The 20,333-nt window shown below is 47.1% G+C and overlaps 1 protein-coding gene across 1 annotated transcript in view; it reads right to left on the reverse strand.

Annotated features, from left to right (window-relative positions):
• The window catches only part of adam19a (ADAM metallopeptidase domain 19a), a 110,951-nt gene that overhangs the window by 27,116 nt on the left and 63,502 nt on the right, over positions 1-20,333 (reverse strand). The window contains exons 5-11 of the mRNA XM_079757612.1: positions 15,875-15,951; positions 11,508-11,691; positions 7,847-7,912; positions 6,189-6,260; positions 4,813-4,979; positions 3,101-3,185; positions 915-1,057 (exon numbers count right to left, since the gene is read on the reverse strand). Of these exons, the coding sequence (XP_079613738.1) occupies positions 915-1,057; positions 3,101-3,185; positions 4,813-4,979; positions 6,189-6,260; positions 7,847-7,912; positions 11,508-11,691; positions 15,875-15,951 (794 nt within the window). The remainder of the gene's footprint in view (positions 1-914; positions 1,058-3,100; positions 3,186-4,812; positions 4,980-6,188; positions 6,261-7,846; positions 7,913-11,507; positions 11,692-15,874; positions 15,952-20,333) is intronic.

Here is a 20,333-nt window from a genome sequence, read left to right on the forward strand (position 1 = left end):
TACTTCTGGAAAAGATTGAAGGTTGACTGACGCTGATCTGTTTCTATGTGCCTCACAATAGAAAGCCATTACCCAGGCAATGAGAATGTCATCTGACTGTTCAGGTGAGGCTCGGGTGGGGTAGACACGTACTGTCGCAGCAGTACTTAAACACAGACTAGAGGTGAGTGAAACCATTAGAAATACACCACTCTAGCAGAGCAATGACTGGAGTGCAAGCCTTGCTTTTCCTTTCATGGGCTTCTGCCAAGTAGCGATTGCTGCCAACTGTAGCATCGGTAGCCTTGGCAGATGCTTGAGCTGTCAGAAGAAACTTGGCTGTGAACGCGGCGGCTGTGCTTTTGCTTTAGTCTTGATGCTGTCGCTAGATCCACTGCCATAGTCTTGACGCTGTTGAAACATCCATTGCTTTAGTCTTGATGTTGTCGCTAGATCCACTGCTATTCTCTTGATGCTGTTGATACATATATTTCTTTAGTCTTGATGCTCTCGCTGGATCCATTGCTTTAATCTTGATGCTGTCGCCAGATCCACTGCTATAGTCTTGATTATATCGCTAGATCCACTGCTTTAGTCATGATGCTGTCTCTAGATCCACTGCTACAGTCTTGATTATATCGCTAGATCCACTGCTATAGTCATGATGCTGTCTCTAGATCCACTGCTATAGTCATGATGCTGTCGCTACATCCATTGCTTTAGTCTTGATGCTGTCACCAGATCCACTGCTTTAGTCTTGATAGATCTAAACACTGAACAAACTTTTTTGGGGGAGTTTCCCACCTAAATGGGCATCAATGGCGTCACGACCACAGCCGGTAGCCCTAAGTCTTTTTTCCCTATCTCTTAATGGCTACGGTCGTCTTGCGTAAGCACCGGCCCCGCGGCCCGGCTGCCCCCCCGCTGAGACTCACCCCGTGGCGGCGGCCATCACGCAGCCGCCCTGCTCGGCCGTGGCCTCCACGCAGCAGCCCTCGTTGTCGTGGCTCATGCCGAAGTTGTGGCCGATCTCGTGGGCCATGGTGGCGGCCGCGCCGATGGGCAGGTCCGAGTGGTCCTGGGGTACCAACAGATTCTGACTTTACGCTGACATTTGATTTATAATGATGATTATTACGATCAATAATCACAATAATACAATTACAGTCGTCATTACAATTACAATTAGGGCATTTAGCAGACACTTTTATCCAAAGCGACTTACATCGGTTAATATACACATTAATATACACACCGACGGCAGAGTCAACCATGCAAGGCGACAGCCAGCTCGTCAGGAGCAGTTAGGGTTAAGTGTCTTGCTCAGGGACACATCAACAATCAGCTAGGAGGAGCTGGGGATCGAACTAGCGACCTTTCGGTTACAAGGCAACTGCTCTACCTCCTGAGCTAAGCCGACCCCCCTGGAAAAATGCTGGACAAAACCGACAGACACAGAGAGAGATACCCCACACACACACATTCATTTCCATTTCCATTTCCATTCATATGTGACACACGTTAACACATCACACACACATAGGCATTGCCCAACAATTTAAACACAGGACCTGTGCACGTGCAGCATGCATCCAGCACATAAGTGCAGTGACCGGTCCAGGAAGTTGTTTTAATCTGCGCCAGGGAACGAAGCGTAACACACACAATGAGCAGGCGGACGTGTGTGCTACGGTGTTTTGTTTCCATCCCTTCCTGCTGCAGAGGCTCTCTGTGGCCAGCAGACCTGGACACCCTGGTCCATTCTTGGATGAGAACTCAGGTGAACCTGGTCCATTCTTGGATGAGAACTCAGGTGAACCTGGTCCATTCTTGGATGAGCAAGGAAGCCTCAGAGTCAAAGGTTGCTTAACTAATGGGGCCCTCCACCCGCGTGGGGAGCAACAAGTGACCCTCCCAAGAGACAGCCCCCTGTTCACCATCGAGGACCAGGAACGACAATAAATGAGCTCAGATCCGAATGGGCACGTGGGTTCGAAGATACAGCAATGCAGTCTCCTCTCATGGCGTGCATGAGTGCATAAGGTGCAGGAAGTTCAGAAGATGCACAGAGCAACAGAGAAGGGCGAACCGCAGGCATTATCTCAACGTCCTTTGAGATAACACACAGGATCGTGGCTAACGGATGGCCAGAAACGGCCAGAATGAAGGACCACAAAAAGGTAAACACCCTTCACCATACAGGGAGGTGAATCTAGCCTCGAAAACTGGCTGCAGCGGTTGCCTCGAAGAACGACACGAAACGTTCCCGCGGTAACCACATTGGATGTTTCGAGTCTCTGCGTCGGTCGTCACTCCATGTCCGATGAGATAATACGCGGGATAACGGATAATGGGTGCAAGATACGGCCGGATAAAAGGAACACAAAAAGGTAAACACTCTTCACCATTCAGGGAAGTGGATCTAGCCTCGAAACATGGCCTTGGCGGTGGTCTCGAAGAACGACACAAAATGTTCCCCCGGTGAACAAAGCCTTCTATATAATATCGTATGAATGTTTTGAATTGCACTCATATTCGGTCACATCCATTTTTCTCGCACGGCTGTTGGTGATGAAAAGAAAGGAAAACAAATCCTGCAAAAAATGAGGAATTCGCACCTGAAACCCTCAGGGGATTACGAGAAGGTGGGGGGTCCCATTATCGATCCAAGCCCCCAAAGCCACCAAAATGAAAAGCCAGCGTTGGTTGTTATGGCTCGGGCGCGGGACGCAATCGCCCCTGGGGGTTTAGGTGTGCTACAATAGGTCTGGATCCTCTGGACAATCTGCACCCGCAGTGGGGAGTTAATTGTCTATTAACGGCTGATCAGGCTGGGAAAACATATCGATTCCTGCTCCACTTCCCCGAGAAGTATTCCACCACATGTAAAGACACATCAAGGCTGCAGGTAACATCCACACACATGTGAGCGCACACACACACACACATACACACACACACAAACAAACATGCCCACAGAAAGAGAGACGAATGGGATCCATATGAGCAATTGAAAGTGGTTCAAGCTGGGAGGAGAAAATTGAAACAAAAAATACAGAAAGAGAGATACAGCCAGAAAAGGGATAGAGGGTTTCCGTGTTTCCTTTGATTTTCCACCTACCACGTTGATGCCTCCGGAGTTCTCCAGGCTGCACATCCCCTCCAGAGGGGCCATGCCAATGGTGGTCCCCTTAAAAATCACCCCCCTGTCAAGGAGACACACACACACACACACACTATAACATCAGGTGCATTAAGTGCACCTCTAAACCCATCTCCACAGACTATCTCGACATGAACCTCTCCCCCATTGACGTGCTAATGCTCCGCTCTGTGATTAGAGGGGGACAAGTCTGATGATGTCCCGCTGAAGGAGCTCTCCGCAGGGGGCTCACAAACTAAACGAAAGTCGGTCAGAATCACGTTGTTGTGCGGTGAGCGAAATAGAATTAAACTAAAAAATGCGAAGCTTGAGTGAAGCTAATTATGTACCACGAGGGGTAACCTGACCTTTTTTTCTGTTCATGTGAATGCGTGTGTATTTCTGTGCGCAGGTGTGCATGTGTGTGCGTTTGCATGTTTTTTGTTGAGTGCATGTATGAGTGTGTATGTGTGTGTGTGTGTGTGCACGTGTGTGTGTGTGTGTGTGTGTGTGTGTGTGTGTGTGTGTGTGTGTGTGTGTGTGTGTGTGTGTGTGTTTGTGTCTGCATGGCTCACGGGGTGTTGTGGAACCTCAATTAGGTCAAAATGAGGCAAGATCTTTTTGGCTAATAAATCCCGAGTTTGGCTAATGATTTGTCAACTGAGACACTGATGAAGTCTGAAATTGTCTCTGCTCCGCTCCGACTAACGCTCAGATTGTTTCTGTCATTAGCAGAACATTCATGGAGACAAGGAGAGGGCCAGGCCACCGCATCTCATTTTGTGGTTGAAAGGAATACGCCGCAAAACGCATTTCTGAACCTGAAATGAAGGTTCATGAGGAAACGTTGCGTGAACTGCCGCCCCTTCGTCGCGGAGGAGAAGATAAACAGTTTGTGTCGAATAAATAAAAGCGGTGAAATAGCCTCAAAAGGTTTGTAACACTCGGTTTAATTTGCAGATCAATAACTCGGTGTGCCAAAGTTGAGCTGTTTATAACGCGTATTAACACTCACCCCCCTCACCCCTCTCTACTCAGACAAGGACAGTTTTTCTAAACCATTTAAATGTGGTAGAGGGTTCGGTGTTGGTGTTCTCCATGAGTTAGAGCACCCGTGACAGGCTCTGGGGAGAGGCTAGATACAAGCTCTTTAAAGAGCGCTCATTTGCATGCTGCTCCTCTTAAGTCGAACACGTTAACATGTGAATCATTAGTGTACATGATTTGTGGTTCATGGTTGCTCCAGTCCCCTTGCCTCCTACCCCAACCCGCCCCCTCCCGTCCCGTTCCCCTCGATGCTGACGTCTGTTGTGATTCTAGTCTCTAACATTAACATTAACAATAATATTAATAATAAAAATAATAAACTGCATTCATAAGACACTTTTCAAAGCTCCCAACGCGTTTGACACTGAGCTGACTTACACACCATCAATATCTCAAGGTTTGAAGCTGGATTGAATCTATTCAAATCCTCCTCTGGGTGGGAGAGAGGGATTCAGACTGCTGCTGTAACCCTAACCCTAACCCCTGTGGATGTGTGTGTGTGTGTGTGTGTGTGTGTGTGTGTGTCTGTGTGTGTGTGTGTGTGTGTGTGTGTGTGTGTGTGTGTGTGTGTGTGAGTGTGAGTGTGAGAGAGAGTGTGTAGTGTGTGTGTGTGTCCCTGTGTGTGTGGGTGTGTGCGGCCTCACGTGAGCAGCTGGGCGTTGTCGTGCTTCTTGCGGGCCTTGAGCTTCTGCCTCCACTGCAGGAAGGACCACAGGGTGGTGTTGGGCTCCCCCGTCACGATGCACTGGTCCCGCTCCGTCCACACCTCCAGCCCTATCAGCGGCACCCGGATGTTCAGCGCCCGGTAGAACTGCAGCGCGCACGCACACACACACACATGTATTAATATATAGATAGATAAAACACACACACACACACACACACACACACACACGAATATATTTATATACTGTATATACACAGGCACACAAAGATACACACACATATTTACACACACACATACACATAGGCACACGCATGCACGCACGCACGCACACACGCACAAACACGCAAACACACACATAGGTATACACACGCATGCACGCACGCACGCACGCACGCACGCACGCACACACACGCACGGGCAAACACATATACAGACACACAAATATGCACACATTAGCACACACAAGTGAACACACACACGCCCACTTGTGCAGACACCCGCACGCATACACACCAACGCACACATACAGACACATAAACACCCACACAACTAGACAAACGCACACGCACACACACACACAGTGGAGAGCTGTTTGATTGTGCACTTGCAGCGGCCCGGGCCTGGAGCCTGGAGCTAGCCCTAGTCCCCACTCCACCCTGGAGAGCCTGTGTGTTTCTCTGTGGAGGGCTGACTGGAGGACCCTTTAGATGAAATCACTGCGGGGAGGGGGGGGGGGGTTTAAGCAATCCTATTGAGGCTGCCGCCCACTGCCAGCCATCTGTTTACATTCGCTCGATCGCCTGTCATTCCCAATCACGTTAATCACCTCCGTGCCACGGATGGGTGGTGCTGGTGGTGGTGGCGGGGTATCAGTAGATTAACTACTAGTCCAACCCCTGTACCACAATGCCACGGCGGAGCCAGCCATGTAGGAACCATGGTAACTCATCGGGTCCCACGACTTTTATTAGCTCGCCGCTATCACATTTAGCTTCGTGTCAGCCCCCCTCAACCCCCCCCCCCTCCCCCTCCCTCCCTCTCCCTCCCCCTCCCTCCCTCCCTCCCCCTCCCCCCCCCCTCCTCCCTCCCCCCCTCCCTCTCCCTCCCTCCCCCTCCCTCCCTCCCCCCCCTCCCTCCCCCTCCCTCCCTCCCTCCCCCTCCCTCCCTCCCCCCCCTCCCCCTCCTCCCTCCCTCCCTCCCTCCCCCCCCTCCCCCTTCCCCCCCCCTCCCTCCCCCTCCCCCCTCCCCCCCCCCCTCCTCCCTCCCCCTCCCTCCCTCCCTCCCCCCCCTCCCTCCCTCCCCCCCTCCCCCTCCCCCAGTGAGGAGCCACCGTGGTGCCGGGGCCGGCCTTACCTTATCCACATAATTGGCAATTTCCATTATCCGCAGCTTGGTCTTGTGGTAGTCCTTGTTTTGCTGTGTGAACTGAGTGACACAGGGGGAGACGACAGGGGATCGACTGCTGTGATTCTGTGACTTTGTGAATGAGGAGCGGTCGGGAGGACAGGCGGCGGGTTAGCACGCAGAAGGGGCCACTCTGGTGTGTTGTTCCACTTCACTTGAAAGCGAAACCTTGGAAAATATCTCGAAATAGCTTCTTTATTTTATTTTTTTGAGGGAGGTCCTTTGGATATTGACGATCGTGCACAGCGATAGATGTGGCCGTAATCAAGACTGTGTTTTCTTCACACGTAGGTGCTTTTGATTTTCAAGCTCCTAAACGCCCTTGAATGAAGTGCCTGATTATTTGAGCTGTTATAGGTATTCCTATTTTTAATTCCCTAGTGTTATTTTATTTCTATTGGTGACAAAAAAATGAAATAACCCTCAAAAAACATGAGTGGCAGTACTGGCAATTCAATAATAGACAATTCCAACACATGTATCACATCTTAAATGAATTAAATCCAGGTATGTGGCAATCCTTCTTCCTCTAACACTTTTCTGTCACAGGTTAGTCTGATGCTGCATTCCTAAGTGATCCCATGTATATATGAAGAATAAACCAATGCTGAGGCTTAAGACGCGAACACGGCGATAAACAAACAGACAATTTGGTGGCTGTAATTATTTCTGCGTCGCTGCTCAGATTAAAGCTTGTTTTTCTGAGGCAGAGTGTTTATGTCCCGAGCCGAAACATACAGAAGAACAACTAAGAGGAGAGGACAAGATGACTATGAGCTGATTAGTTTAAAGAGAAGAAAATAAACAGCACAGGAAAAGTTGTAGCCATTAAAGGGACAACCATGTTGTCTGAGATTCTCTGTCGCTACAAAGATAGAAAGCTACGAATGTGCACAAAGGGCCAAACTAATTTAGATTAAACGATTGCACTCAGGTGTATTCCTCCAGGCAGTGCCATGTCATTACAGTGATTAGTTACTCTTTAACACTGTTGTCACCCCGAAGCTGACCTTAAGTTGACAACTTGACAAATACACAATTCCGCTTTAACCACACAAGCTAGGAAACAGTTGAATTAGCATTGGAACATGAGCCAACACAGGGTAATTTGTCAATAAGATGAATCGTTGGAGGCTTATTGATTTGGACAAAGTCCTGCATAGTGCACTCATTATTTTGATCAGGTTCATATGTAAGGATTAGTCAAAAGCTGCAAACTGCTGAGGCAGTTGGCTAACACCACTTCTTGCAGCTTATGAGGAGAAAAATGTATTCGAGAGCCCATAAACTTTGTTTATCATTTATTTATTACTTTATTTATTTTATTATACTTTTGTCTATGATTTATCATTTTATTCATTGTGCCTTGTATCTAAATTTAGAGGTGTCATTGTCCTTTCTATGCCAACGGTTTTGGAAATGAATTCATTTTCAATACATTTCTTTTAAAAATAATAAAATAAAAACAGTTGTCTAACACTGATAAGCTAACACAGTTGACTAACAGCGTATGCTTACACAGGAGACAAGCTAACCCAGTTGGTGGTTATGGTATTCTTACCAGTGCGTGGTCAATCTAACCCAGTTGGTGGTTATGGTATTCTTACCAGTGCGTGGTCAGCTACGATGTACAGCTCCATGTACTTTGTGGTTCCCCAACTTTCCCGCTTCACCTGGGGGTAAGAGGGGGGAAAGAAAAAGTTGATACTTAAAATTCCTTAAAGACAGTTAGAATCTTTTATTCTGGTTCGGGGAGATGTGACGCAACTCTGTGTAAAACAGCGCACTAGTATCATAGGAGAGGAAAGGATGTAAATGAATATTTGATGCGCTTGAAACCGGGATACCTTCACAAAAATAACATACTGTGCAAAGAACATTACAAAGTCGGCGTTCATACAAAATACATGGCGTAACCCCTTTCTTGAACATTTCCCTTTCCCTATGACTCGACGCTCGTAAATATTGAGTGACGGAGACATTGAGTGAGAGAGACAAAGGTTCTATGGACACCTCATGTAGGCCTACAAGACATTTGAATGAATTCTTTCATCGTGGGATTATCTCGGCTCACCGAACCACAGGCAGTGATGTAACAATGATGGTATTATTATTATGATTGGGATTTTTCTTTGTTGTTTGTTGTTTCTTGTACTTACAGACTACCCTTAGCTAGGCTATCGCTTTGTAGCATGAGCATGCGGCCCTGCAGACACTTAATAGCAGGCATCAGGGAGAGGCTGATGTGATGTTAAAAGCAATTGATTCACAGGTGCATCGGTAGCTGCCTTGGACAGCGGCCACAGCTGATACCTCTAGGACATGCTCGCGGCCCTGGGAAGAAGGGCCCTGTAGTCCTACACACACACACACACAATCAAATGCACACTTCCAAGTCTATTATTATGATATATGGGTTAGTTTCTGTGTGCATGCCTGTGTGTGTGTGTGTGTGTGTGTGTGCGTGTGTTTGTGCCTTCGCGTGCTAAGTAGGAGTTGTGTGAAAGTCTGTGTGTGAAGTGTGTTCTCTCTCTCTCTCTCTCTCTCTCTCTCTCTCTCTCTCTCTCTCTCTCTCTCTCTCTCTCTCTCTCTCTCTCTCTCTCTCTCTCTCCCTCCCTCTTTCACCAGTCCAGACACACATACAGTCTGCTATTTATTTCCAAAGCAAACAGTGTGCAGAACCTGTGGAGAGAGGGGGAGTGGGTGAGCCCCTTCATCGGATAACAGGGCAGGATTAATGGGTGGCAGTGGAGGGGATTGGGAGGGTGGCTTGGGTTGGCTTGGGTTGGGTTCAGGGGGTGGAGGGCGGGGGTATCGGTATCCATATGGCATAGGAGAGCCGAGAGGAGGAGAAAGCCATGGTGTATAAGGAAAAATAATTAAAAAATGGATTGGGAAGGTGTGGCCCTGAGGAAGGAAAAACATCAATAGAGGCAGGAAGAATAAGATGAAAACAAATTTAAACTGAGAGGGAGACAGCGATAGAGAGAGAGAGAGAGAGAGAGAGAGAGAGAGAGAGAGAGAGAGAGAGAGAGAGAGAGACAGGCAGAGAGAGAGAGAGAGACAGGCAGAGAGAGAGAGAGAGACAGGCAGAGAGAGAGAGAGAGACCGAGGGCAATGTTGAGCGGATGTATTGGAGCGTTCAGGGTGATTATAAGAACTGCTAAATGGTAAACAACGTGTTCCTGGCCTTTTCTGGTTCTTTTCTTTTTTCTTTATCGACAAAGACATCAGACTTCCACTAAATTGGATACATTTTATTGAAAGGAATTACACCAACTTATTGGAACAAATGATTAAACAATTAGCTTTGGCAAGGGGGAAAGAAGCCTCTGGCTATTTAAAATGTCTGCATATAGATTCCAGGGGAGTACACAGAAACTGAGTGAGAATACATATGCACCGCTACAAAGGAGAAACACCCAGAGTAAACCCAAACCTTATGGCTTTATGGTTGATAGGTGCGCAAGGCTATGGCTATATAATAAATGATTAAAGCCATTTACAAAGGGTTGGAAGATTTCTTTTTTACTCCAAGACCTTAAGAAGCAGGTAAGTGGAGCACAAATTATGCCTCAAACTTTATCGGTATACATTCAGCAGGTGGAGGTAAAAACATAAAATTGCGGGCTGGCTGGCTGGCTACATTATGTCATCTCCCGGGAAACTGCTTGTCAAAATATCCCTGCTGGAGGCAACCGCTAGCTAGATATAAAACGATTTAATCATTTCGGCTTGTAGGCTAAGCCACGCTTGCCTATTACGCAAAAGAACGTAGACGTAGTAGTCACATACTGGATTTGTTAATGGGTTGATTAAGTATGAAAACAACATGGGCGGAAATAGTGATTTGCCGACGACTGCTTCCACCCTTTGGCAAGGGGAGAGCTTAGCATGTCACAGTACGTTGGAGACCGACAGTTTAAGGTGCGCTCTTGATTTATTATACGTGTTGTTTTTGATTGACAGTTAAACCGTAAACCGCCCCATTTAGGGGGAGGTTCTAACAAACGGATACAGCCCAACCCTAATATACATAACGTATGCTACGTGTGCATGCGACCCATGCATAGCTCACCTGCATTCGCGTACGCTGTAGGATGATGAAAGTGCATCATCTAATACATCATTCATACTATATTACAGATGACAGCGTAGCATGACTCAGACCAAGGGAGCGCTTGACGTCTGTCGCTCCTGGTAATCACGCACACACGGTCCACATCAACATAGGCTGGAGGTGGCGGTGGTTTCTCTAGGGGGAATTCTCAGCAGGTGGATGACAGGGCAGGTGTGTGTGCGTGTGTGTGTGTGTGTGTATATATGTGAGTGTGATTGAGTGTGAGTGTGTGTGTTTATGTGTGTCTGTGTGTGCTTATGTGGGTTTATGTGTGTTTGTGTGTGTGTGTGTGCGTTTTGCGTGTGTGCGTGTGTGTGCGTGTGCGTCACAGATGGCTCGCTGCCGACGGCGTTCCAAGCGGAACACCGTCGGGGCCCGTCTGGACGGTCCGTAGTCAGCGTGTTTGTGTCTGATGGCGGCGGCTCTGCGGCCGCGTGTCGCTGAGTGACGGCGGTCGGGGGCATCAGGGCGTGGCATTCGTACGCGCCTCGATTCTGAGGTGGTGTGACACCTCTATGGCTTACTGCATGTTCCGGTGTGTGTGTGTGTGCGTGTGTGAGGGTGTGTGGTTGAGTGTGCGTGCGTGCGTGCGTGCGTGCGTGCGTGTGTGTGTGTGTGTGCGTGGGCAGCATGCAAAATGTCTATATTGCACCTCCACCTAGGGAAGAGGTGTGTATGTATAGTGTGTGGGAGGTGTGTGTCCGACTTTATACAGCCCCGCCCTTGGAAGAGGTGTGTATGTATTGTGTGTCCGTGTGGGTGGGGTATGTCCTCCTACTATAGACACCTCCACCTTGGGGCAGAGGTGTGTGTATGTTGTGTGTGCGTGTGGGTGGTGTATGACACGTTTGTTCCCCGAGGTGTGAGTAACACACAACGCATTTCATTGCTGATTTTCCAGGAAAACAAGTGAGAGGAAATGGGTGGAAGGTAATCGCCGTTGTCATGGTAACGCATCGTATGTTCAGTCTCACCGGGGGCACTGCGCAAAGACCAAGACTATCGTAAAATGTTTACGAAATATCCATACATTTCATGATAACCAAGATATACATCTTTGTAAGACATGAAGCATTGCCTTGCTGGAATTTATTTAGAGGGTACTAGAATTGAACAAAAAGTGTGTGGAGGGATACTGGGTGACTCACCCTTTGGTGATGCGGTCGTAGGAGATCCGACAGTTGGCCCGGGTGGCCTGTCTGGTGGCCATGGCCGCAAGTCCCGCCTCTGAGGGGCAGGTCTTCAGCGCTCATCAGCCAATGTTGGAGAGGGCTCTGTCCGCTGATTGGCTCCAGGTAGTAGGTGTCACTGGAGTTCAAGGATATCAGACCCCTGGATTGGACAAGAGGAGGTGATGGCGGTTACAGCCACACACAGTGCATTTGGAGTCACATTAGATAGGATTTTGAAATACAGGATGGAAGTCTGGAAATGTAGGATTTCCTTCATCATGGAAGACAAACCAAATCAATCACTCCAGCGTATCACAACGTGAGCTTGTTCCGTTCATATGTGGTTGTGCAAATTAAATCTACGCTTGTCCATTTCAAAACAATACTTTAATACTTTCAATCTTTTATTTTGTTTTCCTTGTTGCGATGGGACCAATGTGCAGCACTAGTGGATTATATGTTTAGAGTCTGTGTTTTTGTTTGTTTGTCTTGAGCACATGTTCTATCCACAAGAGAACAAGTTAAGGGGTGATGTTATGCCACCAGGTGTGAGTGTGACGAGCCATTACAAGCCTTTTCCTGTGTTTTAGTGACATCACAAGTGGGAGGGTCCAACTATATGTATGCTGGATAGATAAGCAACATTTGCTACAGTCCACTCAGTAGGCTGGTAGACTGATCTATCCAGTACACATCTAGGTGGACACTGATTTTCAAACGGCTTGTAATGGCTAATCACACTTGCACCAGCAGAATATCACCCCTTTAATATCCATATTTACAGGAGGCAATATCTCCATGACAGCAGAACTAACTGGATAATAGCAGAATGTTTTATCAAACCCTGTCGCAATCTGTGATTCACAGCCCTGGGAACTTACTAAGGTCAGCATGATTTATTATAAACTGCCTCAACGCTGACAGAAATTATTTAGCCGATAAGGGAATACAAATTTTGACTCTGCATCTTAAAACTTGTTTAGGATCCCCGTTATTGCTGTGTGGAGAAAAGTTTAATTATTTTAGATTGTAGGCTTGAGCAATACAATATGGACAAACCCTTATCCAAATGACAAACTCATTAACTTCCTTGCATACAATACAGTTTCATCTTAGATTGGGTATTTCGCATGTAAATCTCGAATCAAACAGAAGCCATCTAGGGTCACAGTGGATCTCCACAAAATATCTTGGGAACCATTCGCATGCATAGAGGAGATTTAAGCATGGCAGTTGTGTGCGACAAGCCTTATCCTGCAGCTATTAGCTCCCTTAAAGCCTCAGACGCTCTTGGCCAGAACACGAGGCAGTTTTAGAGCATCACTTGAGTAGTCAGTGGGCTGACGCTGAGAGCTCTCTGAGTGTGTGTGGATGTTCCCACATAGGTGATGTTCATGAAGATGTTGTTCATCTGTATCTTTCACTGGCTAAACCAGGGCCACCTTATTAAAAGGTACTTATTGTGACTGAATAAGGCTTATACCCTTAAGCAATTGATTCGGTATGTCGAATTTATGTAATGCAAAACCCGTTTGAACGTTAGTAAAGGAATATACAGCTTAAGCAAAAAAAAAATCAATGCCTGTCTACAATGAGGCAACGTTGTGACCCTATTTAGCCTTTGATAGTTCCATACATGCACACTCAGCACGCATGCAGTCCGGCACGCAGGAAGGCGCGCACACACACACACACACACACACGCACGCACACGCAGGCACACACACGCAACCTGGTGATGGTGTGTAATTAGTCAGCAGTGAATGGAAGCTCACTTAGCGCAGCTGTAATTGTTGGGCTGTGCTCCATAATGGTGCTGCTGCAGAGACGGCTGCTGATACAGAATTATAATGGGCCGCAGACTCTACAGCCAAGACTGTTCAACGGCCAGGTTCCCGGACTCCTCTTCCACTGAGGTTCAGACACTTGGCAAGGCATGAGGCGGAAGATTTAGGTTTCCTTTGCAGTTTTATCGTTTCAATAACAGGGTGCCAGCAAGGTATTAAAGTATGTCGAAAATAAGGCCTTAAAAGGTGTTGCTATTTTATTTGCTTTTTTATTTGGGGGGGCATGTAGGGGAATCAAAAAAACGTTTTGCAGATGTATTGGGTGTTTATGATGACACTTGATCATGTTCTTGCAAGCGCTTATTATGGTGTGGTTTAATCTTGCGTCTCCAACCAGCCCTAGAAGGCAACCAATCGGCAGGCAGATTCTGGTCAGTGAATGTCAGTGTGAACCAATCGTTGGAGCTCTGCTGACGGACAATTCTTTCGGTGTTGGTGACGGTATCGGTATTCAATTGCAGTTAAAAAAGCTCTTCAAAAGTCTGACGTTAGGGTTAGACTTTGAGTATAGTAGGGACCTTGTTATTTTGAACATCACCTGCATGGCATCACCTGGCTTTTATAGTTTGAATCCGTTGTTTTTCCCGCCTTCTAGCAAAAATAACGGATTGGAGATAGACTGGAAAAAGATCTCCATCGGGCGTGAATCAAAGGTCAAACTCAATGTTATTACTTATTCATATGGGGGGGAAGGGTAGTCTGAAGGTTATGGTGTTTGACCCCCAGCCGAAAGATTCAAGGTTCAATCCCCAGTGTCTCCCCAGTCCGCTTGAGCAAGATGAGCCCCACCTGGTCTTTAGCGACAGGTTTTTGAATTCCCCGCAGGTCGCTTTGCATGAAAGCGTCTGCTAAGCGGCTAAATGTCAACATACGTGTAGATCTCACCAAAGAAGCTGACGCAAGGCTCAAGGTTTTTAAAGCAGTGTTTGTTTACGTCATTCAAACAAAGTGCAACTGCATTCTCCTTGCTTTGAACCGTGTAAGATGTATGAACCAGGTATGATTGGGAAACTTCAAATAGCTTAGCGGAAAGACTAAATCCCGCTACTATCCCGAGTCTTAACTGTGCATCTCAGAGGCAAGCTTGAGTCTTTGAATCCAATCATGTGGTAGGATCACAAATAAAAACATTTTGTCTGACGCTCTGGCTTTCCCACCATGTCAACACAGACTCAACCTCACCCACGCACCCAGGTACACACACACACACACACACACACACACACACACACACACACACACACACAGCCACACACAAGTATTTACTTGTGTTCTTCAAAAGGTGCAAATACACTTTGTTTACTCTAAAAATACCTTTCCTGCATCTTTCCTTGATTTATTTTCTTAGCCTTTTATGTCCCTCACTTGTCTACCCTGTGTGTGTGTGTGTGTGTGTGTGTGTGTGTGTATATATACTGACAGTTCGTGTGTATGGTGTGTATGGTCTCTTGACGTGTGTTTGCCCTGTTCAGCCTGTTAACATACTTATAATGCACTGAATATATATATATATGTATATACTGAAAGTTTCCTTGTTAAGAAAAATGATGATATGGTCGATCAGCTCAACATTAACTTTTAATCATGCGCAGTCCTCCGGCCATCCGTTACAAACAAGGCCTTTGAATGTGGTATTTGATTTGTTGGCGCTACTGTTATGCTGTTATGTGTCGACGAAGGAAAGCTTTGTGGTATGATGTCCATTAAATGCCCTTTTACATCAGGCCACAACCTGGCAACCTCAGCATCATTGCCAAGAGCACACTCTCAATTGAACATTTATATGCAAAGCGTTCTATAATGTATTACAATATTTTTATAGACTTGTGAACTGGGGTGTTTCATGAGGTTCATTAGAATTCAGCCTTTCTATGGGATGGATATTATCAGAAATCCAATAACAAACCCATGCAATGAGAGAACCCTCTCGGCTTTGAAGTGACAATTTCGGTTTCAGCCCCTGGCTGCAGGATAATGCACTATTCTGATACGAGCCCGTTGATGTGTCTGAACAGACTGATTCATAGATTCAATAGGTCATAAACGGAACCAGATTAATGATTGACCAAGTGCAATTAGTATAGGAATCACAGACAGACAGACAGACAGACAGACAGACAGACAGACAGACAGACAGACAGGCAGGCAGGTAGCCAGGATTCAAGCAGGCAGGCAGGAATACACACACACACACACACCCACACACACACACACAAACAAAACACCATTCAATAACCATAACCGAACTCAAATCGCAAACTTAGTGCAAAACATTTGCTATCGAAACAAATAGGCAAACGACCACATAAAATAAATTCAAACTATAAACCAGGTGACCATAGAGCGGGGATCAGACGCTGCGGACATTGCACAAACAACGGAGGCGCTGGTTCCTCAGGAGCCATTTGGCATGCATTGCAGCAGCAGGGCCCGTATGTCATCTTTACATTTGGCAGGCCGGGGGCCCGTTAAACACACGGGTCGGGCGGCCCCTACCTCACTCCCGAACACACACTCAGAGCCACCCAGGAGTGTGTGTGTTCCCGCACATCTCCGTGGTAGAAGCAGTGATCCTGGAAGAGAAGAGGGAAGAATGAGATGGGGTGACGGGGGGGGGGGGGGGGGGGGGGGGGAATCAATATCTCATATCTCATGTCTTTGAAGGAAAACATTAGCAAGGCTAAAGATAATGTTAATGGACGGCTTCTATCGCCCCCTCCCCGCTCCCCCCGCCCTATCTAGGGACGGATTGATTCTGCTAGATGGATTTGTGCACGTTTGTGTGTATTTCTGAAATTTGCGCGGGCCTGTGTGTGTGTGTATGCGTACGTATGCATGTGTGTATATATGTGTGCGTGTGTGGCCGTGCGTGTGCGTGCATGTGTGTTTGTGTGTGCGAGCGTGCATGTGCACACAAGCATGTGTGTGTGTGTGTGTGTGTGTGGGTGTGCTTGTGCGTCTGCGTGTGTGTGCGTGTGCGTGTGTGTGTGTGTCAGCGTATGCGCTTGTGTGTGTGTATGCATGTTGTGACATGTGCGTAAGTGCGCATGCTTTTCTGTGTGTGTGTGTGTGTGTGTGTGTGTGTGTGTGTGTGTGTGTGTGTGTGTGTGTGCGTGCATGAGCAGGGTTGGAGGGTCCATAGCTCTTATGTTTCATGAATAAGCCGCTGTTGAAAAAAAACGACCTGCTGTCTTTGACAAATGGACATTACTAATCGATGAGGGTGCCAGAGCTCCCTATAGGGAGATCAGCTGGGATGAACACCTCCGCCTGCAGTGCAGCGCGCCTGGGCTTGTAAAAACTGTAATTATAGCACACTAACTTCCAACAAAAAGAGGCGACGCCAAATCTTCAGGGAACTTTTAAAGCACAAATGCAGAGTTGGGAGGAGAGGGTTGGCTGTGGTGGTGGTTTCGGTAAAGATAACTTTGTCGTAATTAAAACGATTCAGGGACACAGCTTTTTTTCCGTGAGACGTTGATTCAGCCGTCGCACAGACGACGATTCTGACATCTGTCGGATCGTAATTCCCCGAGAGAATAGCGTCATCGCTCGGCCTTTTCTGTTGCTATCCGCTTGTTTCAATGTCAGCCGTTGTTTGAAAATGTGCTGGGTGCTGGTGGTGGGTGTTGGGTGACCCTATATTTATATATTTATTCATTTAGCCTCTAATCCTTTAAGCCCATTTTTTAAATGAGCTTGTTTTTGTTGTGAATGGAAGTGTGGTGGAGTGGGATTACAGGAGACGTATACAAAATAAACGTGTAATGTGCAGAACGAAATCAGGCACATTTTGTGTATGTTTCCGGAGAGAAATCCTTCCTATGTTTTTGGAGGACAAAAACAGAAGATGCCACCTTTAAGCACATTTAAGGACGTCAGTGTCCTAAAGAAAAAACCTTCAGACACGCAACCTTAAAATAACTCTCCATGAACAAAAGAAAGAAAGAAAGAAACTGCCAATGCACCAAAACTACTTTCCATCACGTAAAGGACAGGATAAGGCAACACCATTTACTTTTGATTGTTATATTTAAGTATTTCTTTACACTTATTGACGATTGACAAGATATCAATATATATATTTCTGTTCTAAATATTTGATATTCTGCAAAATTTGGGTATCCGATATATTTCCCGAAGAAAAACGCTCTCTAATACCGACGCACTATGAAACCCCGATCTCAATGCCTATTTAAAAAGAGACACGCAGAACCGCGTTGCGCACACACCCCTCGTTTCATCACCCAAAAACAAGGTCACAACGCCCGGGCACATTAAACCCTCGGAACGACAAAGTACGCTCGCCCCGACAAACGGCATCCCGAAATAACAACCCTCTTTGTATTCCGAACCGAAGTGGTTTACACAAGCGAGCTGTCGCCAGCAAGCCCCCACAGCCCCCTTCCCGGTACATGTCACCCGGTAATATAAGGTACAAGAGGTATCCATTTATGACTATTCCGTCTGGACTCCCCGGGCCGGGTCTGCCTAGCAGAGCGTGAAATTAGCTAATTTAATTCAGCGCTCATTCACAGCCCAGACACAAAACAATTGTGTGACGGACAACTTCGCCCTCTAAAACCCCGGGCGCAGCACCTCCGCTCGTTTGGGGACACGCGGCGGGCAGACACGGACGACGGAGGCGGAAAAGCCCCTTTCAGAAAGCCCCAAACACAAGGCCGGGTGCTAAGCTGGAGGCGGATGATACATCATCTGTTCCGTGGTCATAGTTGGATTAGTGGAGCTGGGGACAGCATGAATGGGAAATAACATTCTCCAGTATGGTTGTTATCCCTTTTTATTTTTCTGTCCAGGGGGAGTGATAAGGGGAAAAAACCTGGAGCCATTCAATTTGAGATTTTGTTTATGCTCAAGATGATTAATGTACAATGGAAAGTGATTATGTTCATTGGCTTTAATCTCTCTATTTAACGATGGAAGACGCTTATACCGTTTGTTTTTCGACACATTGGTTATACTTCCAGATATCCCGGATACAAATAAGGCAAACAAGTTCTCCCTGCTGGGATGAATAAAGTATATCTTATCATATTTTATTTTTAAGTAAACTCTGTGGTGTACATGTGTAGAGTTTTACGCATTTATATGTAAACACTGTTAACACCCTGTTGGGAATACTGTTCCAGAAATCCTGGCTTTTCAGTTCTTCCAACCCAATATAAAATGTGCAGATCTATTCACATTATACCAAAAGTTACCCTCATTTTGAAAAGTTTGACTTCCTGCTTCCCGAGGACCTAAACCGTTGCTCTGACACCCAGTAATAACCAGTTTAGATTTAGATTGATGATGAGAGATAGACAGTCTGAAGATAGCAAGTCGCTGAACTAAATCCCCATCTCCCGGGGACAAAGACACAGATCTGAATGTTGTGTATCAGCATGTTATGACCCATCTCCCCGTAAGTCTCGGTGGCTTTTTATAGAAAACGCCGTGATCGACGGAACGAAACAAAACGACATGTAAATATAACGGCGGGTAAAAAAAAGAAAAGAAAAACTGCCGATGGCAACGCACGGAAACCAGCGGGGGTCGGCGTAGAACAAAAACAGCGTAAAAAGAAAAACAACTGCAACCAAGCAGCGAGTAGCAGAGCGGTTCGGGCTCCTCGCGGTCTCTGCGGGACAGAGCTGAATGGATTATCGGGTCGTGTGAGCCGCAGTGTGACCTCGGCCCTGACATTTAACATGCCCACACCCTGCCTATTGATATGACTCCGGGAGGCGGTTGTGGTGGAGGCAGCCAGCGGGGCGGGGCTGTGGGGGGCGTGGAGCTGTGGTGGGGCTCCTTGTTTTCTTCATCTCAGATCACAGAACACACAGGGACACCACAGAGGAGGCACCACCCGTCTGTGTGTGTGTGTGTGTGTGTGTGTGTGTGTGTGTGTGTGTGTGTGTGTGTTCGCGCGTATGCTTGCATGGGTGTGAGCTTGTTTATGTGTTCATGTGTGTGTGTGTGTGTGTGTTTGTGTGTGTGTGTGTGTGTGTGTGTGTATGTGTGTGTTGGTTTGGAAGTGTAAGCGAGAGCACACATTGATCAGACATTGTGTGTAGGGTGTGCACATGTATACGTTTATTTGTGTGTGTGTGTGTGTGTGTGTGTGTGTGTGTGTGTTAGTAAGAGCACACGTCTCCATTGATCAAACATCGTGCGTGCACATGTCCGCGTGCGAACGCTAACCATCATAACACCACAGTCAGGGCGTGACCACAGCTGAAAGAGGGAGTGCCTTTCTCCGCGAGCAGCTCCGCCGGCATCGGAGAAACGCACCTCGCCTTTCATGCCGATCATGTACCCCCCCCCCCCCCCCCCCCCTAACGTGAGGCTGTCAGCCCACCTGCAGCGGTAATAAGGGCCCTCATAAGTTATGCATTCCTCACAACGAGTGCTTGAGTGAGTGTGTGTGTGTGTGTGTGGTGGTGTAAGTGTGGTTGTGTGTGTGTGTGGTTGTGTAAGTGTGGTTGTGTGTAAGTCGGGTTGTGTGTGGTTGTGTTAGTGTGGTTGTGTGCGTGTGCGTGTGTGTGTGTGTGTGTGTGTGTGTGTTTGTGTGTGTGGTTGTGTAAGTGTGGTAGTGTGTAAGTGTGGTTGTGTGTGTGTGTGTGTGTGTGTGGTTGTGTGTGTGTGTGTGTGTGTGTGTGAGTGGTTGTGTGTGTGTTTGAACAAGTGTGATGTAAAATGTCAGATAGGGGGCTGGTTAGTGTAATTGCGTATTCTTTGTGCGCGATCACATTAAATGATGATGAGGGGATATTTAAGGTGAAGTCTGGGGTCCCGGTGGCGCTGCGGTTGAGACCCGCGGCCGTCCTGACAGCTTCTGAGTGGATTCCTGACCGAGAGGTCGTGGCGGTTTAGCGTATTAGTCAAGCAACGAATCGGAAATCGGGTAATATTGATATTAACCACAAGGTGGCGCGCGTCTCCACGACGCAGT

This window comes from Pollachius pollachius (assembly GCF_949987615.1).
Source record: "Pollachius pollachius genome assembly, chromosome: 20".
NCBI lineage: Eukaryota > Metazoa > Chordata > Actinopteri > Gadiformes > Gadidae > Pollachius > Pollachius pollachius.